This window comes from Staurois parvus, unplaced genomic scaffold, assembly GCF_062004578.1.
Source record: "Staurois parvus isolate SC_StPar_1 unplaced genomic scaffold, SC_StPar_1.0 ptg003736l, whole genome shotgun sequence".
NCBI classification, from domain to species: domain Eukaryota; kingdom Metazoa; phylum Chordata; class Amphibia; order Anura; family Ranidae; genus Staurois; species Staurois parvus.
Window position 1 is genome coordinate 19574 of NW_028321532.1, and position 23533 is coordinate 43106.

The window sequence follows — 23533 nt, forward strand, 5'->3', positions numbered from 1 at the left end:
AAATTCAGACATTTCTAAATTCTGTTGTCACGTTGTCATTATTGGGGTGCCAAGTGCAGATTAATGAGAAAAAAATTAATTGAAACAACCGTAGTATCAGACTGCAACATACCCCTGAAATAAGTGAAGGGGGTCTGAATACTTTCCGAATGCCCTGTAGTTGTCTATATAGGACACTGACAGCACGGCTCAGTCTACCATGATGCCCACGGTTCCCGGAAGAATGGCTGGGTCAGAATAGTGGGCTATGGCCCGTATGGCCCGTAGGCTGACCAGAGCCTGGCATCATGTGTTGGTCACCCAGCAGGAGGAGGTTCTGTTCTCTGGCCCCGTGGCAGGTTTCTGGTAAGTCACCCCATATAGGAATAGACTGCTGAACAGAAACTTCGTGGCCTGGATTTCCTTTCCCGATACACAAGCGTTAAGTCTCCTCCTGGATGCAGATGTTGGGGAAGAGTTAAGGCTGCGTCTCGTTAGGCAGCACAGGCCAGTCTAGGCTGTTAAATCCCACAGCCGTCTGGGGACTCCCTCCCCCTTCATCCAGCTTCCGATGGAGCCCCCCCTACCCGTGTCTGCTGCCGGCTGAGGGAGGACCAGACTCACTCTCAAGGGTCACTATAAAAAGTCAATCACAGTTGCAGCCCCGCCAGACGCACTCCACACGTGTGAGAGACGAGGACACGGACAGGCAGAGACGGCGCTTAGGCAAGGATGCTGACACAAGGCTGGGACAACCCAGGGTCACCACAGTGGTCACCATAGTGGTCACATGAGAAGGTCACTGAAGACAGACGTGGACAACGCGAGACGACGCGACAGCAAAGGGTCAGCAACTTGAAGAATATTTGGTGGTCATTGCATCATCACCATGTCCTTTGCGATGCTGCGCCATGCCCCACCTGCCCGCTTCCTATACCCCGACATCAGTATGCTTTCCGACGACGATGACAGCGGCAGCGACAGTTCAGAGTGCGGCGATAAAGCTTTTCATCACTCGATGGACAGGGGCATCAAGACAGGAGACAAGAAGTGTTCACGACTGCATCGGGAACCGCGACAACGCCACACGGCCAACGCCCGCGAAAGGGACAGGACGAACAGCGTCAACAACGCCTTCACAGCCCTGCGCACGCTTATTCCCACGGAGCCCGCAGACCGCAAGCTGAGCAAAATAGAGACTCTACGCCTGGCATCGAGCTACATCTCCCACCTAGGAAATGTATTACTACTGGGAGAAACTTGTGGAGACGGCCAGCCTTGCCACACCAGCGCTCCCTACTACCAGCATCACCCAACCACTACCAGCACCAAACACCGAGACACCGAGCCAGGCCAGCCCAAGCAGATCTGCACCTTCTGCCTCAGCAACCAAAGGAAGCTGGTGAGTAACATCCATCGTAAAATACTGCGCTCAAATTACAGCGCTAATAATTAGCCGACAGGTATCAGAACAAGTTACAGTCTGAGCAAACACTTCATAAAAAACAGATGTCGGAAAATTATTTCCAGGCCACAGACCAGTGTGCTCTGCAGGATAGACCGTAAAAAACACAAAGCGCTACCATAACAGTATATCATCGCAAGGGGAACAACCCCCGTCCTCCTCACATCGCATCTCAAAGGGTTCTGACCTTAAAAGCTCTGCCCCGAAATCCAAGACCCAGACTTGGACACCTGGTATCACTCCAGGTGAGGGATAGGAAGCGCTATCACCCCAGGGGAGGGATAGGAAGCGGTATCACCCCAGGGGAGGGATAGGAAGCGCTATCACCCCAGGGGAGGGTTAGGAAGCGCTAACACTCCAGGGGAGGGATAGGAAGCGCTATCACTCCAGGGGAGGGATAGGAAGCGCTATCACTCCAGGTGAAGGATAGGAAGCGCTATCACTCCAGGTGAGGGATAGGAAGCGGTATCACTCCAGGTGAGGGATAGGAAGCGCAATCACTCCAGGTGAGGGATAGGAAGCGCAATCACTCCAGGGGAGGGATAGGAAGCGCTATCGCTCCAGGTGAAGGATAGGAAGCGCTATCACTCCAGGTGAGGGATAGGAAGCGCTATCGCTCCAGGGGAGGGATAGGAAGCGCTATCGCTCCAGGGGAGGGATAGGAAGCGCTATCACTCCAGGGGAGGGATAGGAAGCGCTATCACTCCAGGGGAGGGATAGGAAGCGCTATCACTCCAGGGGAGGGATAGGAAGCGCTATCACTCCAGGGGAGGGATAGGAAGCGCTATCACTCCAGGGGAGGGATAGGAAGCGCTATCACTCCAGGGGAGGGATAGGAAGCGCTATCACTCCAGGGGAGGGATAGGAAGCGCTATCACTCCAGGGGAGGGATAGGAAGCGAAATCACTCCAGGGGAGGGATAGGAAGCGAAATCACTCCAGGGGAGGGATAGGAAGCGGTATCACTCCAGGGGAGGGATAGGAAGCGGTATCACTCCAGGTGAGGGATAGGGAGCGGTATCACTCCAGGTGAGGGATAGGGAGCGGTATCACTCCAGGGGAGGGATAGGGAGCAGTATCACTCCAGGGGAGGGTTAGGAAGCGGTATCACTCCAGGGGAGGGTTAGGAAGCGGTATCACTCCAGGTGACGGATAGGAAGCGCTATCACTCCAGGTGAGGGATAGGAAGCGCTATCACTCCAGGGGAGGGATAGGAAGCGGTATCACTCCAGGTGAGGGATAGGGAGCGGTATCACTCCAGGGGAGGGATAGGGAGCGGTATCACTCCAGGGGAGGGTTAGGAAGCGGTATCACTCCAGGGGAGGGTTAGGAAGCGGTATCACTCCAGGTGAGGGATAGGAAGCGCTATCACTCCAGGTGAGGGATAGGAAGCGCTATCACTCCAGGTGAGGGATAGGAAGCGCTATCACTCCAGGTGAGGGATAGGAAGCGCTATCACTCCAGGTGAGGGATAGGAAGCGCTATCACTCCAGGTGAGGGATAGGAAGCGCTATCACTCCAGGTGAGGGATAGGAAGCGCTATCACTCCAGGTGAGGGATAGGAAGCGCTATCACTCCAGGTGAGGGATAGGAAGTGGTATCTCCTCCCCAGAGATCTGACCTGAATGATGGACACATGACTCCAGGTGAGGGCTAGAAAGTAGGATGTCCTCCCCGGAGATCTGACCTGAATGATGTCAGGTGAGGGATAGGAAGGGATACGAAGTGGTATCTCCTCTCGGAGATCTGACCTGAATGATGTCAGGTGAGGGATAGGAAGTGGTATCTCCTCTACAGAGATCTGACCTGAATGGTGGACACATGACTGCAGGTTAGGAATGGAGGTATCTCCTCCTCAAGGATCTGACCTCAGAGCTGGGCACCTGACTACAGGTGAGAGATAGGAAATGGTATCTCCTCCCCGGAGATCTGACCTGAATGATGTCAGGTGAGGGATAGGAAGTGGTATCTCCTCTACAGAGATCTGACCTGAATGATGGACACATGACTCCAGGTGAGGGATAGGAAGTAGTATGTTCTCCCCAGAGATCTGACCTGAATGATGGACACATGACTCCAGGTGAGGGATAGGAAGTAGTATGTTCTCCCCAGAGATCTGACCTGAATGATGTCCGGTGAGGGATAGTTAGTGGTATCTCCTCCCGGAGATCTGACCTGAATGGTGGACACATGACTCCAGGTTAGGGATTGGAGATATCTCTTCCCCAAGGATCTGACCTCAGAGCTGGGCACCTGACTACAGGTGAGAGATAGGAAATGGTATCTCCTCCACAGAGATTTGACCTGAATGATGGACACATGACTCCAGGTGAGGGATAGGAAGTAGTATGTCCTCCCCAGAGATCTGACCTGAATGATGTCAGGTGAGGGATAGGAAGTAGTATGTCCTCCCGGAGATCTGACCTGAATGATGGACACCAGACTCAGATGAAGGATAGTTAGTGCCATCTCCTCCCAGAGATCTGACCTGAATGGTGGACACATGACTGCAGGTGAGGGATAGGAAGTAGTATGTTCTCCCCAGAGATCTGACCTGAATGATGTCCGGTGAGGGATAGTTAGTGGTATCTCCTCCCGGAGATCTGACCTGAATGGTGGACACATGACTCCAGGTTAGGGATTGGAGATATCTCTTCCCCAAGGATCTGACCTCAGAGCTGGGCACCTGACTACTGACAGGTGAGGGATAGTAAGCGGTATCACTCCAGGAGGGATAGGAAGCGGTATCGCTCCAGGTGAGGGATAGGAAGCGCTATCGCTCCAGGTGAGGGATAGGAAGCGCTATCGCTCCAGGTGAGGGATAGGAAGCGCTATCGCTCCAGGTGAGGGATAGGAAGCGCTGTCGCTCCAGGTGAGGGATAGGAAGCGCTATCGCTCCAGGGGAGTGATAGGAAGCGGTATCACTCCACGTGAGGGATAGGAAGCGGTATCACTCCAGGTGAGGGATAGGAAGCGGTATCACACCAGGTGAGGGATAGGAAGCGCTATCACTCCTGGTGAGGGATAGGAAGCGGTATCACTCCTGGTGAGGGATAGGAAGCGGTATCACTCCTGGTGAGGGATAGGAAGCGGTATCACTCCAGGGGAGGGATAGGAAGCGGCATCACTCCAGGTGAGGGATAGGAAGCGCTATCGCTCCAGGAGAGATAGGAAGCGGTATCACTCCTGGTGAGGGATAGGAAGCGGTATCACTCCTGGTGAGGGATAGGAAGCGGTATCACTCCTGGTGAGGGATAGGAAGCGGTATCACTCCTGGTGAGGGATAGGAAGCGGTATCACTCCAGGTGAGGGATAGGAAGCGGTATCACTCCAGGTGAGGGATAGGAAGCGGTATCACTCCAGGTGAGGGATAGGAAGCGGTATCACTCCAGGTGAGGGATAGGAAGCGGTATCACTCCAGGTGAGGGATAGGAAGCGGTATCACTCCAGGTGAGGGATAGGAAGCGGTATCACTCCAGGTGAGGGATAGGAAGCGGTATCACTCCAGGTGAGGGATAGGAAGCGGTATCACTCCAGGTGAGGGATAGGAAGCGGTATCACTCCAGGTGAGGGATAGGAAGCGGTATCACTCCAGGTGAGGGATAGGAAGCGGTATCACTCCAGGTGAGGGATAGGAAGCGGTATCACTCCAGGTGAGGGATAGGAAGCGGTATCACTCCAGGTGAGGGATAGGAAGCGGTATCACTCCAGGTGAGGGATAGGAAGCGCTATCACTCCAGGTGAGGGATAGGAAGCGGTATCACTCCAGGTGAGGGATAGGAAGCGCTATCACTCCAGGGGAGGGATAGGAAGCGCTATCACTCCTGGTGAGGGATAGGAAGCGCTATCACTCCTGGTGAGGGATAGGAAGCGCTATCACTCCTGGTGAGGGATAGGAAGCGCTATCACTCCTGGTGAGGGATAGGAAGCGCTATCACTCCTGGTGAGGGATAGGAAGCGCTATCACTCCTGGTGAGGGATAGGAAGCGCTATCACTCCTGGTGAGGGATAGGAAGCGCTATCACTCCTGGTGAGGGATAGGAAGCGCTATCACTCCTGGTGAGGGATAGGAAGCGCTATCACTCCTGGTGAGGGATAGGAAGCGCTATCACTCCTGGTGAGGGATAGGAAGTGGTTATCACACCCTGAGATGCTCATTGTGACTCTTACTGCATGACCAGCTCAAAGAAAAAAAATGAAAACCGATTCCTCTGCCACACATTTGAGGTGGATGGGGGAATCCTCTCCACACCTGTATTCTGACAGCGGCGAGACTCCCCCACCATCGGAATACACAGATCATCATCCCAGCCGCTGATCGAGTGACTTTTACCTGAAAGAGAAGTTCAACAGAAGTCGATCGGTAGAAGTGGCCACACATGATCTAAACTCACGGGTTCCCACTGAACCGGCTGAATTTCTATCCATCTATGGCCAAGGGATGGGAGGGTGACACACCAAAACTGATACATTTTGGACTCTCTCTTTTCCAATAAGGCGGCTCAGGGTTTGGGGTGCTTTAATGTGCCATAAACATGCATGCTCAGATGAAAACAACTGCGCATGAGAATGTCAGGAGTATTCTACGTATCTTCTGACCTCCATCTATTGTCAGGTCTCTCTTCTATAAGTGAGGTCAGGGAGGTGGACATCTCCCCTTCCTGGAGATCTGATCTCAGACCCAAGCACATTAGGTGAGGTCTATGAAGTGGTGTCATTCTTCTCACTGTAGAGAGGACCACAGACCTGTACAGGACACTAGAAGAGGTGACCACAGACCTGTACAGGACACTAGAAGAGGTGACCACAGACCTGTACAGGACACTAGAAGAAGAGGTGACCACAGACCTGTACAGGACACTAGAAGAAGAGGTGACCACAGACCTGTACAGGACACTAGAAGAGAACCACAGACCTGTACAGGACACTAGAAGAGAACCACAGACCTGTACAGGACACTAGAAGAGGTGACCACAGACCTGTACAGGACACTAGAAGAGGTGACCACAGACCTGTACAGGACACTAGAAGAGGTGACCACAGACCTGTACAGGACACTAGAAGAAGAGGTGACCACAGACCTGTACAGGACACTAGAAGAGGTGACCACAGACCTGTACAGGACACTAGAAGAGGTGACCACAGACCTGTACAGGACACTAGAAGAAGAGGTGACCACAGACCTGTACAGGACACTAGAAGAGGTGACCACAGACCTGTACAGGACACTAGAAGAAGAGGTGACCACAGACCTGTACAGGACACTAGAAGAGGTGACCACAGACCTGTACAGGACACTAGAAGAGGTGACCACAGACCTGTACAGGACACTAGAAGAGGTGACCACACACCTGTACAGGACACTAGAAGAAGAGGTGACCACAGACCTGTACAGGACACTAGAAGAAGAGGTGACCACAGACCTGTACAGGACACTAGAAGAGGTGACCACACACCTGTACAGGACACTAGAAGAAGAGGTGACCACAGACCTGTACAGGACACTAGAAGAAGAGGTGACCACAGACCTGTACAGGACACTAGAAGAGGTGACCACAGACCTGTACAGGACACTAGAAGAGGTATCCTCATTACTCACCCCCGCCCAGAGGTGTCTACACCATCCTACATCTAGACCTGTATAGGTTCAGAAGAGCCACAATCTCCGGAGATCTCTCTGCAGAAATTCCCATAAAACAGACTAAAGGGTGACACATCCCCCACCCCAGATCTGCAATTGGCACCCCTTTACCATCCCCACCCCAGATCTGCACTCGGTCCCCCTTTACCATCCCAACCCCAGATCTGCACTCGGCACCCCTTTACCATCCCCACCCCAGATCTGCACTCGGCACCCCTTTACCATCCCCACCCCAGATCTGCACTCGGCACCCCTTTACCATCCCAACCCCAGATCTACACTCGGCACCCCTTTACCATCCCCACCCCAGATCTGCACTCGGCACCCTTTTACCATCCCCACCCCAGATCTGCACTCGGCCCCCCTTTACCATCCCCACCCCAGATCTACACTCGGCCCCCCTTTACCATCCCCACCCCAGATCTACACTCGGCCCCCCTTTACCATCCCCATCCCAGATCTACACTCGGCCCCCCTTTACCATCCCCACCCCAGATCTGCACTCGGCCCCCCTTTACCATCCCCACCCCAGATCTACACTCGGCTCCCCTTTACCATCCCCACCCCAGATCTACACTCGGCTCCCCTTTACCATCCCCACCCCAGATCTACACTCGGCTCCCCTTTACCATCCCCACCCCAGATCTACACTCGGCTCCCCTTTACCATCCCCACCCCAGATCTGCACCCCCCTTTACCATCCCAAGCCCAGATCTGCATTCGGCCCCCCTTTACCATCCCCACCCCAGATCTACACTCGGCTCCCCTTTACCATCCCCACCCCAGATCTGCACCCCCCTTTACCATCCCAAGCCCAGATCTGCATTCGGCCCCCCTTTACCATCCCCTGTGCTGAGGTGAAGTTGACATGAATGTTGATCACGTGACATAGATCATACAAAGCAGTGGAAACCAGCGATGTCATTAAGTAGCAGCCAATCATGTGATTGCTTTTGATTTGTGATCCCACCGCAGAGAACTGCCATCTGGTTCTCAATTCAAACCGTTTACCACCCCAATGACCTTCACACCGGAGTCATGTACTGATGGGGGATGGGGAAGGGGGGTGTCACCTGCCGAGTCATGTACTGATGGGGGAGGGGGGGTGTCACCTGCCGGGTCATGTACTGATGGGGGAGGGGCTGATGGGGGAGGGGGTGTACACCCCTGGGGGATCCTCCAAGGAGGCTACAGGACATCTTCCTACACACACCAACCAAAATCTGGGAACACCTAGAATAGTTCTCGGAGACGTTCTATGTATTGTGAGCCGGACCCTCCCCCACCTCTGTGACCACACTACGAGGACAGATCTCCAAACATTTCACTTTTCAGTGTTGTCAGAGTAGTAACGGTCAATCAGCCGAGTGTAGAATCCGGCACCATCTGTCCCAACCAGGGTCTGACCTCCTACAGACCCTAATCTGTCCCAACCAGGGCCCTGACCTCCTACAGACCCTAATCTGTCCCAACCAGGGCCCTGACCTCCTACAGACCGTAATCTATCCCAACCAGGGTCTGACCTCCTACAGACCCTAATCTGTCCCAACCAGGGCCCTGACCTCCTACAGACCCTAATCTGTCCCAACCAGGGCCCTGACCTCCTACAGACCCTAATCTGTCCCAACCAGGGTCTGACCTCCTACATACCCTAATCTGTCCCAACCAGGGTCTGACCTCCTACATACCCTAATCTGTCCCAACCAGGGTCTGACCTCCTACAGACCCTAATCTGTCCCAACCAGGGGTCTGACCTCCTACAGACCGTAATCTGTCCCAACCAGGGCCCTGACCTCCTACAGACCCTAATCTGTCCCAACCAGGGTCTGACCTCCTACAGACCGTAATCTGTCCCAACCAGGGCCCTGACCTCCTACAGACCGTAATCTGTCCCAACCAGGGCCCTGACCTCCTACATACCCTAATCTGTCCCAACCAGGGCCCTGACCTCCTACAGACCATACTCTGTCCCAGCCAGGGCCCTGACCTCCTACATACCCTAATCTGTCCCAACCAGGACCTCTGACGTCCTACATACCCTAATCTGTCCCAACCAGGACCTCTGACCTCCTACATACCCTAATCTGTCCCAGCCAGGGCCCTGAACTCCTACAGACCATAATCTGTCCCAACTAGGGCCCTGACCTCCTACAGACCCTAATCTGTCCCAACCAGGGTCTGACCTCCTACAGACCGTAATCTGTCCCAACTAGGGCCCTGACCTCCAACAGACCTGGACCTGTTCCCAACCAGGGCCCTGACTTCCTACAGACCTTAATCTGTCCCAACTAGGGTCTCTGACCTGCTACAGACCCTAATCTGTCCCAACCAGGTCCCTGATCTCCTACAGAATCTGTCCTCAACCAAGCATCAGACCTCCCAAAATCAGTTCACTATTTATATACCTCCATATGATGGATGACAGCCACGTACTCCACTGTTTTTTTTTTTCCAGTAAATGTTCTGATCTGTCCCTGTGTTTCTCAATAATTCGTCTGCTTCACTGTGCAGACAATTCTCTACATTGGATCTCATACAGTGCCTGGAAAAAGTCCCTCCCTGAAATGTGATAGACCGACACAAAGTGGCACATAAATGTGAAGTGGAAGGAAAATGAGAAATGGTTTCCAACATTTGTGACCAATAAATCTGTGAGAAGTGTGGTGGGATTTGTATTCGGCCCCCCGGAGTCAGTACTTTGTAGGACCCCCTTTGGCTGCCATTCCAGCTGCAAGTCTTTTTGGGGATGTCTCTTTGCACATCTAGAGAGGGACATTTCTGCCCGTTCTGCTTTGCAGAATCCCTCAAGCTGTCAGATTGGATGGAGGGCGTCTGGGAACAGCAATTTTCAGGTCTGGCCACAGATCCTCCATTGGATTTGGGTCTGGACTGTGACTGGGCCATTCTAACACATGAAGATGCTTTGATCGGAACCATTCCATTGTAGGTCTGGCTGGATGTTTCGGGTCGTTGTCCTGCTGGAAGGGGAACCTCCGCCCCGGTTTCAAGTCTTCTGCAGACTCTAACAGGTTTTCTTCTAAGATTGCCCTGTATTTGGCTCCATCCATCTTCCCATCAACTCTGACCAGCTTCTCTGTCCCTGCTGAAGAAAAGCATGCCCACCACATGATACTGCCACCACCATGTTTCACAGTGGGGATGCTGTGTGCAGGGGGATGGGCAGTGTTAAGTTTTCTGCCACACATAGCATTTTGCTTTTAGGTCATAAAGTCCCATGTTGGTCTCCTCTGACCAGAGCCCCTTCTTCCACATGTTTGCTGTGTCCCCCACATGGCTTCTCACAACCTGCAAACGGGACTTCTTATGGCTTTCCTCCAACAATGGCTTCTTCTTGTCACTCTTCCATAAAGGCAGATTTGTGGAGTGAAGACTAATAGTCCTCCTGAGGACAGATCCTCCCCCCTGAGCTGTGATCTCTGCAGCTCCTCCAGAGTTCCCATGATCCTCTTGGCTGCTTCTCTGATGAATGCTCTCCTTGCCCGGCCAGTCAGTTTAGGTGGACGGCCATGTCTTGGTAGGTTGGCAGTTGTGCCGTACTCTTCCCATTTTCGGATGATGGATTGAACAGTGCTCCGGGAGATGGGCAAAGCTTGGGAGATTTATTAATAACCTGACCCTGCTTTACACTTCTCCACAACTTTATCCCTGACCTGTCTGGTGTGTTCCTTGGCCTTTATGATGCTGTTTGTTCACTAATGTCCTCTAACAAACCTCTGAGGGCTTCACAGAACAGCTGGATTTATACTGAGATCACATGACACACAGGGGGACTCTATGTACTAATCAGGTGACTTCTGAAGGCAATTGGTTCCACTAGATTTTAGTTAGGGGTATCAGAGTAAAGGGGGCTGAATACAAATGCCGCCACACTTCTCACAGATTTATTGGTCACAAATGTTGGAAACCATTTCTCATTTACCTTCCACTTCACAATTATGTGCCCCTTGTGTTGGTCCATCACTTCCAATCCCGATACAATACATTGTAACATGACAACATGGGGGGGGGGGGATACATTGTAACATGACAACATGGGGGGGGATACATTGTAACATGACAACATGGGGGGGGATACATTGTAACATGCCAACATGGAGGACATTTCAGGGGGGGGGGGGGGGGGGAATACATTGTAACATGACAACATGGGGGACATTTCAGGGGGCGGGGGAATACATTGTAACATGACAACATGAAGGACATTTTAGGGGGGGAATACATTGTAACATGACAACATGGGGAACATTTCGGGGGGAGGGGGAAAAGATTGTAACATGACAACATGGGGAACATTTCGGGGGGAGGGGGACTTCTGCAAGCCACTGTACATCCTTCAATCCTCACCTCAGCCTCCAATATTAGACAGAATAATCCTCACCAGACACCAAAGAGCTCAACGTCAATCACCAACCCTCCATCCAACACCAGCCACACGGTACATATATATGCCACCTGATCAGAATTAGTTATTTTCACACACAAATTTTTCGTCAGTTTGATTTTTTTCCCTTGAAAAATATATATTGGGCCCCAGACACAACCAATGAAGAACAACCAACCCACAGACACTACAATCTCTAACTCCAAAAACATTGATTTACTGCATTGGTCTACAAGATGTTCTCCATCAGAAATAAAATGAGGGGGGAATCTTATGAGGAGGATGTAATGAGTGTGGGCTCTTCAATGTGACCTCCTCAGTGGGACTTACTGCTGCTGGAGTTCATGCTGGGAGTTGTAGTGTCCCCTTGGAGGTGAAGACCCCAAGAAGGATAAACAGCACCGGTTGTGGTCAGATCACACTGATTTTGGATATGGGAAAGCTGAGGGAGATATCAGGGAGGTGATGGAGCAGAGGGACAATATGGAGTCTGGAGATGAGAAGGCTGAGTGAGATATCAGGGGGGTGAGGGAGTAGAGGGACAATATCAATTCTGGAGATGCTGATATTTGGAAGCACCGAGATGGGACAATATTCCACTAATGGAGAGACAGATCAGATCTGGAATATTCCAGATGACGGCAGCAGGGAAGGGAATAACAAGAATGATGACCAGCTCTGGGAGGTGGAGCAGAGGGACAATATGAAGTCTGGAAATGGGAAGGCTGAGGGAGATATCAGGGCGGTGACGGAACCGAGGGGCAATATGGCGTTAGAAAGGCTGAAGACGATATCAGGGAGGTGATGGAACTGAGGGACAATACAGAGTCTGGAAATGGGAAGGCCGAGGGAGATATCAAGGAGGTGACAGAGCAGAGGGACAATATGGAGTCTGGAGAGGAGAAGGCTGAAGGAGATATCAGGGAGGTGACAGAGTAGAGGGACAATATCGAGTCTGGAGATGGGAAGGCTGAGGGAGATGTGAGGGAGGTGACGGCATAGAAGGAAATCGAGTCTGGAAATGCTGATATTTGGAAGCACTGAGATGGGACAATATTCCACTGATGGAGAGACAGGTCAGATCTGGAATATTCCAGATGACGGCAGCAGGGAAGGGAATAACAAGAATGATGACCGGCTCTGGGAGGTGGAGCAGAGGGACAATATGAAGTCTGGAAATTGGAAGGCTGAGGGAGATATCAGAGTCAAGGGACAATATGGAATCTGTAGATGGGAAGGCCGAGGGAGATATCAGAGCCAAGGGACAATATGGAGTCTTGAAATGGGAAGGCTGAGGGAGATATCAGGGAAGTGACGGAGCAGAGGGACAATATGGAGTCTGGAGATGGGAAGGCTAAGGGAGATATCAAGTGACGGAACCGAGGAGCAATACGGAGTCTGGAGATGGGAAAACTGAGGGAGCTTTCAGGAGGTAACAGAACAAAGGGACAATATGTAGTTAGAAAGACTGAAGACGATATCAGGGAGGTGACGGAACCAAGGGGCAATATGGAGTATGGAGATGGGAAAGCTGAGGGAGATATCAGGGAGGTGACGGAACAGAGGGACAATATGGAGTCTGGAGTTAGAAAAGCCAAAGACGATATCAAGGAGGTGACGGAACCGAGGGGCAATATGGAGTATGGAGATGGGAAAGCTAAGGGAGATATCAGGGAGGTGACGGAACAGAGGGACAATACAGAGCCTGGAGATGGGAAGGCTGAGGGATATATCAGGGAGTTAACAGAACAGAGGGACAATATGGAGTTAGAAAAACCAAAGACGATATCAAGGAGGTGATGGAACCGAGGGGCAATATGGAGTATGGAGATGGGAAAGCTGAGGGAGATATCAGAGAGGTAATGGAACAGAAGGACAATATGGAGTCTGGAGTTAGAAAAGCTGAAGACGATATCAAGGAGGTGACGGAACAGATGGACAATATAGAGTCTGGAGATGAGAAGGCTGATAGAGATATCAGGGGTGTGACGGAGTAAAGGGACAATATCGAGTCTGGAAATTCTGATATTTGGAAGCACCGAGATGGGACAATATTCCACTAATGGAGAGACAGATCTGGAACATTCCAGATGACGGCAGCAGGGAAGGGAATAACGGGAAGGATGACCAGCTCGGGGAGGTGGAATTCTTCCTCACATTTACTGGATGATGTTGCAATGTTTGCAGTCATAACAGGTCCATAATGGCCAAAACAGTCCTTCAGTGACAGGTTGGTAAGCATTACCCAGAATGCCTCATTACAGGGGGACTTCATGACAGGCACCTCCATGTTCTCCAGAGATCATCATTATGGTGATAGATATTAGATGACACTCGGCATAACACTGAACCACCTCAATAAAACAGACAGTCAGGTGGGGCCATGTTAGGGAAGGAGCACACAGCTCCATCCGATCTATCACTAGGGTCCCCCAGGACAACCCCTTTCAACCTACCCCTTTCCCTGCCCTTCTGGAACATCACTTTCTGATCTACCCCACAACACTCTTCAGGGCAGCCACTTCCAATCTTATACCCTATGGCCCTCCAGAACAGCCCCTTCCAATCTTACCCCCATTACCATCCAAGACAGCCCCATCCAATTAACCACTCTGCAGGAGAGGCCATTCTGATTAAGTCCCCATGGCCCTCCAGGTCAACTTCTTCCAATTAACCCCTCTATGGCCCTCCAAGAGAGAACCTTCCAAATAACCCTCAACAGCCCTCAGGGACAGCCCCTTCCAATAAACCTTTCAGTGGCCCTACAGGACAGCCCCTTCCAGTAAGCCCCACTATAGCCCTACAGGACAGCCTCTTCAAATTAAACACCAGCACAGGCCGTTCCAATGAATCCCCCACAGTCTCCAGGACAGCCTCTTCCATTTAACCTCACACGACCTCCAGGACAGTGCCTTCTGATTACCTCCCTGTGGCCCTACAGGACAGCCCCTTCCAATAAACTCCTCTGTAGCCCCCAGGACAGCATCTTTCAATTAAGCACTCCCCAGGAAAGCCCCTTCCAATTAACCCACCGTGACCCTCCAGGACAGCCTCTTCCAGTTAACCTCCCATAGCCTCCAGGACAGTCCCTTCTGATTAACCCCCACTGACCCTCCAGGACAGCCTCTTCTAATTAACCCTCCACGACCCTCCAGGACAACCTCTCCTAATTAACCCCCCACAACCCTGCAGGACAGCCTCTCCTAATTAACCCCCCACAACCCTGCAGGACAGCCTCTTCCAGTTAACCCCCTACAGCCTCCACAACAGACCCTTCAGATTAACCCCCCACGGCCCTGGAGGACAGCCCTTACCAATCTACCCCTGTAGCCCTCCAGGACAACCTTTGCAGCCTGAGCCACAAGCCAGCTCTGGGCAGAACAAGGGGCAATACTGGAAGGTTTCATTTTGTGTGTGACCCTCAGAAGGAGCGGGGTTCCGTTATAGCTGGCTGTTTTCGGGCGAGTTTGCTGCAGGAGTCGGGTCCATGACTTTAGGGGTATTTACCAAGCGGAGAGGGGTGAGGAAGGCTGAATGGATTCGATGTCCTCCATATCTTACTGTGCTACTGAATATGGTGGTGATATAGAGAGATTTACAAACACCTCCATCTGCTAGATTTAGCTGAAGAATGAAGCAAGATGGGCATTTATCCAGAGCCACCAATCACAAGCCATGTCTGAACTGAGGAAACCCGGTTGCTATGGGTGATGGCGGACGTTTGTGGCAGTAAGCCAGCGGGCCGTGCGTAGAGCAGGTGTGGAAATCTGAGCCGTGTCCTCTGGAGATCTGGGTGCCACCTGCTCCTGGTTTGGGGGTCAGCGCCCGCCCTCCCCTCTCTGCGGCAGCCCCGGTGTTTGCGCTGGCTTGGGGATTGTTATGATTTGGGGTTGGCGGGAGGCGCTGCGTATTTTCTGTTTGACTATTCTCCGCTCTGTGTAATTTGCTGTACTTTTTGCCTTTATATATTTATTCTAGAAGCCCAGAAAAACCTCATAAAATGGAAATAAATGCTGGCAGTCCACCGTCAGCCGGAGCCTCGGGAGGGATCCTGGACGCGGGGCTCGCCTGCCGCACTCAGACAAAACGGCTTTGTGGACAGGCGGAGACTTTTGCCCAAATTTTCCATTTTTAAGTAGATTGTAAAAAAAGTTCTTCTCCAGAGTGAGTTAGTGGAAATAGAGCGAATACCAGAGGCGTCACGTAAACATCCCGGTGAGGAATGTGGGGATTTAGTGTGTCAGTACAGACAGCAGCCCCACACCGACACTCTCATCCAGGGCCAACTGCTTAAAGGGCCAACAAAGCCGTCACTGCGGAGCCACTCAGCCGCCTCGAATACTGCCACATGTCAAGACGGCTCTTAGACTACCAGCTGGTGACGTGGATCCGTAATGGATTAGTCCCGGACAAAAATGGGAACGAGGGGACACGGTGCTCCTATCAGAAGATGGGACAGTGGTGGGGTAGAAACGGTGCTCCTATCAGAAGATGGGACAGTGGTGGGGTAGAAACGGTGCTCCTATCAGAAGATGGGACAGTGGTGGGGTAGAAACGGTGCTCCTATCAGAAGATGGGACAGTGGTGGGGTAGAAACGGTGCTCCTATCAGAAGATGGGATAGTGGTGGGGTAGAAATGCTGCTCCTATCAGAAGATGGGACAGTGGGTGACACAAAAATGGTGCTCTTATTAGAAGATGGGACAGTAGTTGGGCACAAACGGTGCTCCTATCAGAAGATGGGACGGTGGTGGGGTACAAATGGTGCTCCTATCAGAAGATGGGACGGTGGTGGGGTACAAATGGTGCTCCTATCAGAAGATGGGACGGTGGTGGGGTACAAATGGTGCTCCTATCAGAAGATGGGACGGTGGTGGGGTACAAATGGTGCTCCTATCAGAAGATGGGACGGTGGTGGGGTACAAATGGTGCTCCTATCAGAAGATGGGACGGTGGTGGGGTACAATTGGTGCTCCTATCAGAAGATGGGACGGTGGTGGGGTACAAATGGTGCTCCTATCAGAAGATGGGACGGTGGTGGGGTACAAATGGTGCTCATATCAGAAGATGGGACGATGGTGGGGAACAAATGGTGCTCCTATCAGAAGATGAGACAGTGGTGGGGTAGAAATGGTGCTCCTATCAGAAGATGTGACAGTGGTGGGGTAGAAACGGTGCTCCTATCAGAAGATGGGATAGTGGTGGGGTAGAAATGCTGCTCCTATCAAGATGGGACAGTGGTGGGGTAGAAATGCTGCTCCTATCAGAAGATGTGACGGTGGTTGGATACAGATGGTGCTCCTATCAGAAGTAGGGAGGATGGTGGGACACACATTTTGATCCTATCAAAAGATGGGACAGTGGTGGGGTACAAACAGTGCTCTTATCAGAAGATGGGACGATGGTGGGGTACAAATGGTGCTCCTATAAGATGAGACAGTGGTGGGGTAGAAATGGTGCTCCTATCAGAAGATGGGATAGTGGTGGGGTAGAAATGGTGCTCCTATCAGAAGATGGGACAGTGGTGGGGTAGAAATGGTGCTCCTATAAGATGAGACAGTGGTGGGGTAGAAATGGTGCTCCTATCAGAAGTTGGGATGGTGGTGGGACACAAATGGTGATCCTATCAGAAGTTGGGATGGCGGTGAGACACAAATGGTGATCCTATCAGAAAAAGGGATGGCGGTGAGACACAAATGGTGATCCTATCACAGGATGGGACGGTGGTGGGACACACATGGTGCTCCAATCTGGAGATGGGACAGTGATGGGATACAAATGGTGCTCCTATCAGAAGATGGGATGGCGGGGGGACAGTGGTGAGACACACATGGTGTTCCTATCAGGAGATGGGACGGTGATGGGATGATGATGATGGGACAGTGGTGGGACACAAATGGTGCTCCTATCAGAAGATGGGATGGCGGGGGGACAGTGGTGAGACACACATGGAGTTCCTATGAGGAAATGGGACGGCGGTGGGACACAAATGATGCTCCTATCAGGAGATGGGACGGTGGTGGGACACACATGGTGTTCCTATCAGGAGATTGGACGGTGATGGGATGATGATGGGACAGTTATTCATGCAGATCTGTAAAGTTTTACTTTCTTGGGTCTATCATGGGTTGAATGTCTCGCCTTCCCTCAAGGTTCTAGATTCTGCAAAGCCTGATGCTTCTCTGGCTTCCATCCAATTAAAATGCTGGATCACACCAGGTCAGAGGCACACAAGTTTTTGTATTGAGCCAGGAGATCCCCCAGAGCAGCCTTCACCCCCAGGAAGAGAATTTTGCAGAAAAAGAGTGAAATCTTCATCCCAACCTTCCATCCAGCCCTTCCCTACAATATGAATCTCACACATCCCTCACCTAGAACTCCCTGTAACAAAGCCCTTTCTGAAAGATCCTCATAGTAAAGTAGAATTTGTAGGCTCCAGGGAATGAATTTCCCCCAGGGTGACAGTATGGGGACAATGGGATAAAACAGTCCGGGTCAAAGGTCATGATAGGAGGCCTCAGGCCCAGCCCCTGATATCACCTAAGGGCTGCACTGAATACTCAATGAATAAGAATTACGTATCTTTTCTTGTCTTGGCAGGGAAAGGACAGAGAGAGGAAGACAGCGATCAGAACCTAATGACGGCTCCGGGGGACCCCCACAGACACCCCCAGACCACAGCCTGAAGGCACAACAACTAGAAGCCTGAAAAAGAACTCCGGCCAATCACGGGGGAGAGGAGATCACCACAGTTCCGAGAGAGGGAGAAGATTGAACAGAACGCATGTATCTTTAGGCCTCATTTTCAGCTCCAACCAAAGCCTCCAACAGGGGCCCGAATTCTTTCTATGAGGACTGATCAGTATGTGCAGGGAGGGGGTGGGGACATGTCTGACCACCAATTGTAGCCTGCATGGCCTCTCGGAGATCTTCCATTGGTCTACAGCAAGCACTATGACTGAAATAAAGGCGTTGTCCATTCCATACATCTGCCATTTATATCATATTCTGCAGCCCGATGTAAGGTACCTCGTGGGCGGGTCTACTTCCTCTGCATCTTACTCCCTTGTGTCAGAGATAGCGAGGAGCTTGCAGTGGGTGGGACTGGGAACACCTGGCCTTCTATTTCAAATGTCTAAATAAATGGGGATCTCAGAATACCAACAAAAAGGATCCGGGAGACTCGTGAGGAAAACAAAGTCCAATCCAAAGACATCTACTCCACCCATCACCCGCCCACGCTGGGCGCACACGGCCGGATCAGAAGTACAGAACATGCTGCCTGTGTGAATGAAGGCGTTATGGCATATATATGTGCCATGGCTGCATACAATCCTCCTGAAGGTGTGTTTACTGTCATCGAACTTTCCTGAAGCTCCAGAAACTGGCTGAGCGATGTGTAAGCGGAGTGACACCTTATTTTATAATCCAGAGTACAATGTATGGGGGGCGAGGAAGGTGAGCGGACTGACAGATGTGATATTCGGGGTTCCTGGCCTCCACAATGTATGGGGGGCGAGGAAGGTGAGCGGACTGACAGATGTGATATTTGGGGTTCCTGGCCTCCACAATGTATCTATGTGTATTATTTATCAATAAAGAGATCAAGGTGATTATCAGTGCGGCCCCAGCTCATCAATGGTGGACACTACTACATCATACACCTACTACACCCAATACTACCCCTGTCATAGAACACCCAATACTACCCCCGTCATCGTACACCCAATACTACCCCCAATACTACCCCCGTCATAGTACACCCAATACTACCCCCCTCATAGAACACCCAATACTACCCCCCTCATAGAACACCCAATACTACCCCCATCATAGAACACCCAATACTACCCCCATCATAGTACACCCAATACTACCCCCCATCATAGTATACCCAATACTACCCCCATCATAGTACACCCAATACTACCCCCAATCATAGTACACCCAACACTACCCCCCTCATAGTACACCCAACACTACCCCCGTCATAGAACACCCAACACTACCCCCCTCATAGTACACCCAACACTACTCCCATCATAGTACACCCAACACTACCCCCATCATAGAACACCCAACACTACCCCCATCATAGAACACCCAACACTACCCCCCTCATAGAACACCCGACACTACCCCCCTCATAGTACACCCGACACTACTCCCGTCATAGTACACCCGATACTACCCCCCTCATAGAACACCCAACACTACCCCCCTCATAGTACACCCAACACTACCCCCGTCATAGTACACCCGATACTACCCCCCTCATAGAACACCCAATACTACCCCCATCATAGAACACCCAATACTACCCCCATCATAGTACACCCGATACTACCCCCATCATAGAACACCCGATACTACCCCCCTCATAGAACACCCAATACTACCCCCATCATAGAACACCCAATACTACCCCCATCATAGTACACCCAATACTACCCCCATCATAGAACACCCAATACTACCCCCCTCATAGTACACCCAACACTACCCCCCTCATAGTACACCCAACACTACCCCCCTCATAGTACACCCAACACTACTCCCGTCATAGTACACCCAACACTACCCCCCCCGTCATAGTACACCCAATACTACCCCCCTCATAGTACACCCAACACTACTCCCGTCATAGTACACCCAACACTACCCCCGTCATAGTACACCCAACACTACCCCCATCATAGTACACCCAACACTACCCCCATCATAGTACACCCAATACTACCCCCCTCATAGTACACCCAATACTACCCCCCTCATAGTACACCCAATACTACCCCCGTCATAGTACACCCAACACTACCCCCCTCATAGTACACCCAACACTACTCCCGTCATAGTACACCCAACACTACCCCCCTCATAGTACACCCAACACTACCCCCGTCATAGAACACCCAACACTACCCCCGTCATAGAACACCCAATACTACCCCCGTCACAGTACACCCAATACTACCCCCATCATAGAACACCCAACACTACCCCCCTCATAGAACACCCAACACTACCCCCATCATAGTACACCCAACACTACCCCCATCATAGAACACCCAACACTACCCCCGTCATAGTACACCCAATACTACCCCCGTCATAGTACACCCAATACTACCCCCATCATAGAACACCCAACACTACCCCCATCATAGTACACCCAATACTACCCCCATCATAGAACACCCAACACTACCCCCATCATAGAACACCCAATACTACCCCCATCACAGTACACCCAATACTACCCCCATCATAGTACATCCAACACTACCCCCGTCATAGTACACCCAACACTACTCCCGTCATAGTACACCCAATACTACCCCCGTCATAGTACACCCAATACTACCCCCATCATAGAACACCCAACACTACCCCCATCATAGAACACCCAATACTACCCCCATCACAGTACACCCAATACTACCCCCATCATAGTACATCCAACACTACCCCCGTCATAGTACACCCAACACTACCCCCCTCATAGTACACCCAATACTACCCCCCTCATAGTACACCCAACACTACCCCCTCATAGTACACCCAACACTACCCCCGTCATAGTACACCCAACACTACCCCCGTCATAGTACACCCAACACTACCCCCGTCATAGTACACCCAACACTACCCCCCTCATAGTACACCCAACACTACCCCCCTCATAGTACACCCAACACTACCCCCCCTCATAGTACACCAAACACTACCCCCATCATAGTACACCCAACACTACCCCCCTCATAGAACACCCAACACTACCCCCATCATAGTACACCCAACACTACCCCCCCCTCATAGTACACCCAACACTACCCCCCCCTCATAGTACACCCAACACTACCCACCCCTCATAGTACACCCAACACTACCCCCCCCTCATAGTACACCCAACACTACCCCCCCCTCATAGTACACCCAACACTACCCCCCCCCTCATAGTACACCCAACACTACCCCCCCTCATAGTACACCCAACACTACCCCCCCCCCCGTCATAGTATACCCAACACTACCCCCCCCCCGTCATAGTACACCCAACACTACCCCCCCCCCATAGTACACCCAATACTACCCCCCTCATAGTACACCCAACACTACCCCCCCCCCGTCATAGTACACCCAACACTACCCCCCTCATAGTACACCCAACACTACCCCCCTCATAGTACACCCAACACTACCCCCGTCATAAGTGTACTCCTCATCTCCTGCCCCTTCTTCCAGTACACAGACTATGGGGGGTGAATGCAGATAGTGCTTCTCTGTGTTCCTCTCCTCATTATATGGGGGAGGTTTCATGAGTCGGCCCCTCCCATTGCAGGGTGACACGGTCAGATGTTGGTTGGGGTGTCAGGAGTGAGCTGTGTGGAATGGAGAGGGTTAAGAGATGGAAGAGAAGAAGAGGGTTGTAGGAAAATCCTCCTCAGATCCGCTGGGGTTTGGCAGCTTCACCTTCATTCCACCCCGAACTCCGCCAACTGCACCCTTCCATCCCTGCGCCGCTCCCCCCGCCACTTCCCCCACCTTCCATCCCCGTGCCGCTCCCCCCGCCACTTCCCTCACCTTCCATCCCCGCGCCGCTCCCCCCGCCACTTCCCTCACCTTCCATCCCCGCGCCACTTCCCCCGCCACTTCCCCCACCTTCCATCCCCGCGCCGCTCCCCCCGCCACTTCCCCCACCTTCCATCCCCGCGCCGCTCCCCCCGCCACTTCCCTCACCTTCCATCCCCCCGCCACTCCCCCCACCTTCCATCCCCGCGCCGCTCCCCTCGCCACTTCCATCCCCGCGCCGCTCCCCCTGCCACTTCCCCCACCTTCCATCCCCGTGCCGCTCCCCCCGCCACTTCCCCCACCTTCCATCCCCGCGCCGCTCCCCCCCGCCACTTCCCTCACCTTCCATCCCCGCGCCGCTCCCCCCACCTTCCATCCCCGCGCCGCTCCCCTTGCCACTTCCATCCCCCTGCCACTTCCCCCACCTTCCATCCCCGCGTCGCTCCCCCCGCCACTTCCCTCACCTTCCATCCCCCCGCCACTGCCCTCACCTTCCATCCCCGCGCCGCTCCCCCCGCCACTTCCCTCACCTTCCATCCCCCCGCCACTTCCCTCACCTTCCATCCCCGCGCCGCTCCCCCCGCCACTTCCCTCACCTTCCATCCCCCCGCCAATTCCCTCACCTTCCATCCCCCCGCCGCTTCCCCCACCTTCCATCCCCGCGCCGCTCCCCCCGCCACTTCCCTCACCTTCCATCCCCCCGCCACTTCCCTCACCGCGCCGCTCCCCCCGCCACTTTCCTCGCCTTCCATCCCCGCGCCGCTCCCCCCGCCACTTTCCTCGCCTTCCATCCCCGCGCCGCTCCCCCCGCCACTTTCCTCGCCTTCCATCCCCGCGCCGCTCCCCCCGCCACTTTCCTCGCCTTCCATCCCCGCGCCGCTCCCCCCGCCACTTTCCTCGCCTTCCATCCCCGCGCCGCTCCCCCCGCCACTTTCCTCGCGCCGCTCCCCCCGCCACTTTCCTCGCCTTCCATCCCCGCGCCGCTCCCCCCGCCACTTTCCTCGCCTTCCATCCCCGCGCCGCTCCCCCCGCCACTTTCCTCGCCTTCCATCCCCCCGCCACTTTCCTCGCCTTCCATCCCCGCGCCGCTCCCCCCGCCACTTTCCTCGCCTTCCATCCCCGCGCCGCTCCCCCCGCCACTTTCCTCGCCTTCCATCCCCGCGCCGCTCCCCCCGCCACTTTCCTCGCCTTCCATCCCCGCGCCGCTCCCCCCGCCACTTCCCTCGCCTTCCATCCCCGCGCCGCTCCCCCCGCCTTCCATCCCCCCGCCACTTCCCTCACCCTCCATCCCCGTGCCGCTCCCCCCGCCACTTCCATTCCCTGCGCTGCTCCCCCCGCCACTTCCATCCTCGCGCCGCTCCCCCCGCCGTCCCCTCCCCCCCCCCTTCCATCCCCGCGCCGCTCCCCCCGCCACTTCCATCCCCGCGCCGCTCCCCCCGCCACTTCCATCCCCGCGCCGCTCCCCTCGCCGCTCCC

The 23533-nt window shown here is 53.2% G+C and overlaps 1 protein-coding gene across 2 annotated transcripts; it reads left to right on the forward strand.

The window, feature by feature from the left end:
* Positions 1-478: 478 nt before the first annotated feature.
* Positions 479-19104, forward strand: SCX (scleraxis bHLH transcription factor). 2 transcript variants are annotated; one of them, XR_016311269.1, is made up of 3 exons: positions 479-1381; positions 18086-18943; positions 19010-19104. XR_016311269.1 is itself a non-coding variant. In XM_089668001.1 (2 exons), exons 1-2 carry the CDS (start codon positions 869-871, stop codon positions 18122-18124), a joined length of 552 nt encoding a protein of 183 aa, XP_089524127.1. In that variant the 5' UTR covers positions 479-868; the 3' UTR covers positions 18125-19104. The 2 variants fall into 2 exon arrangements, 1 of the variants encoding a protein (XP_089524127.1); XM_089668001.1 differs by having other exon boundaries at positions 18086-19104.
* Positions 19105-23533: the final 4429 nt, after the last annotated feature.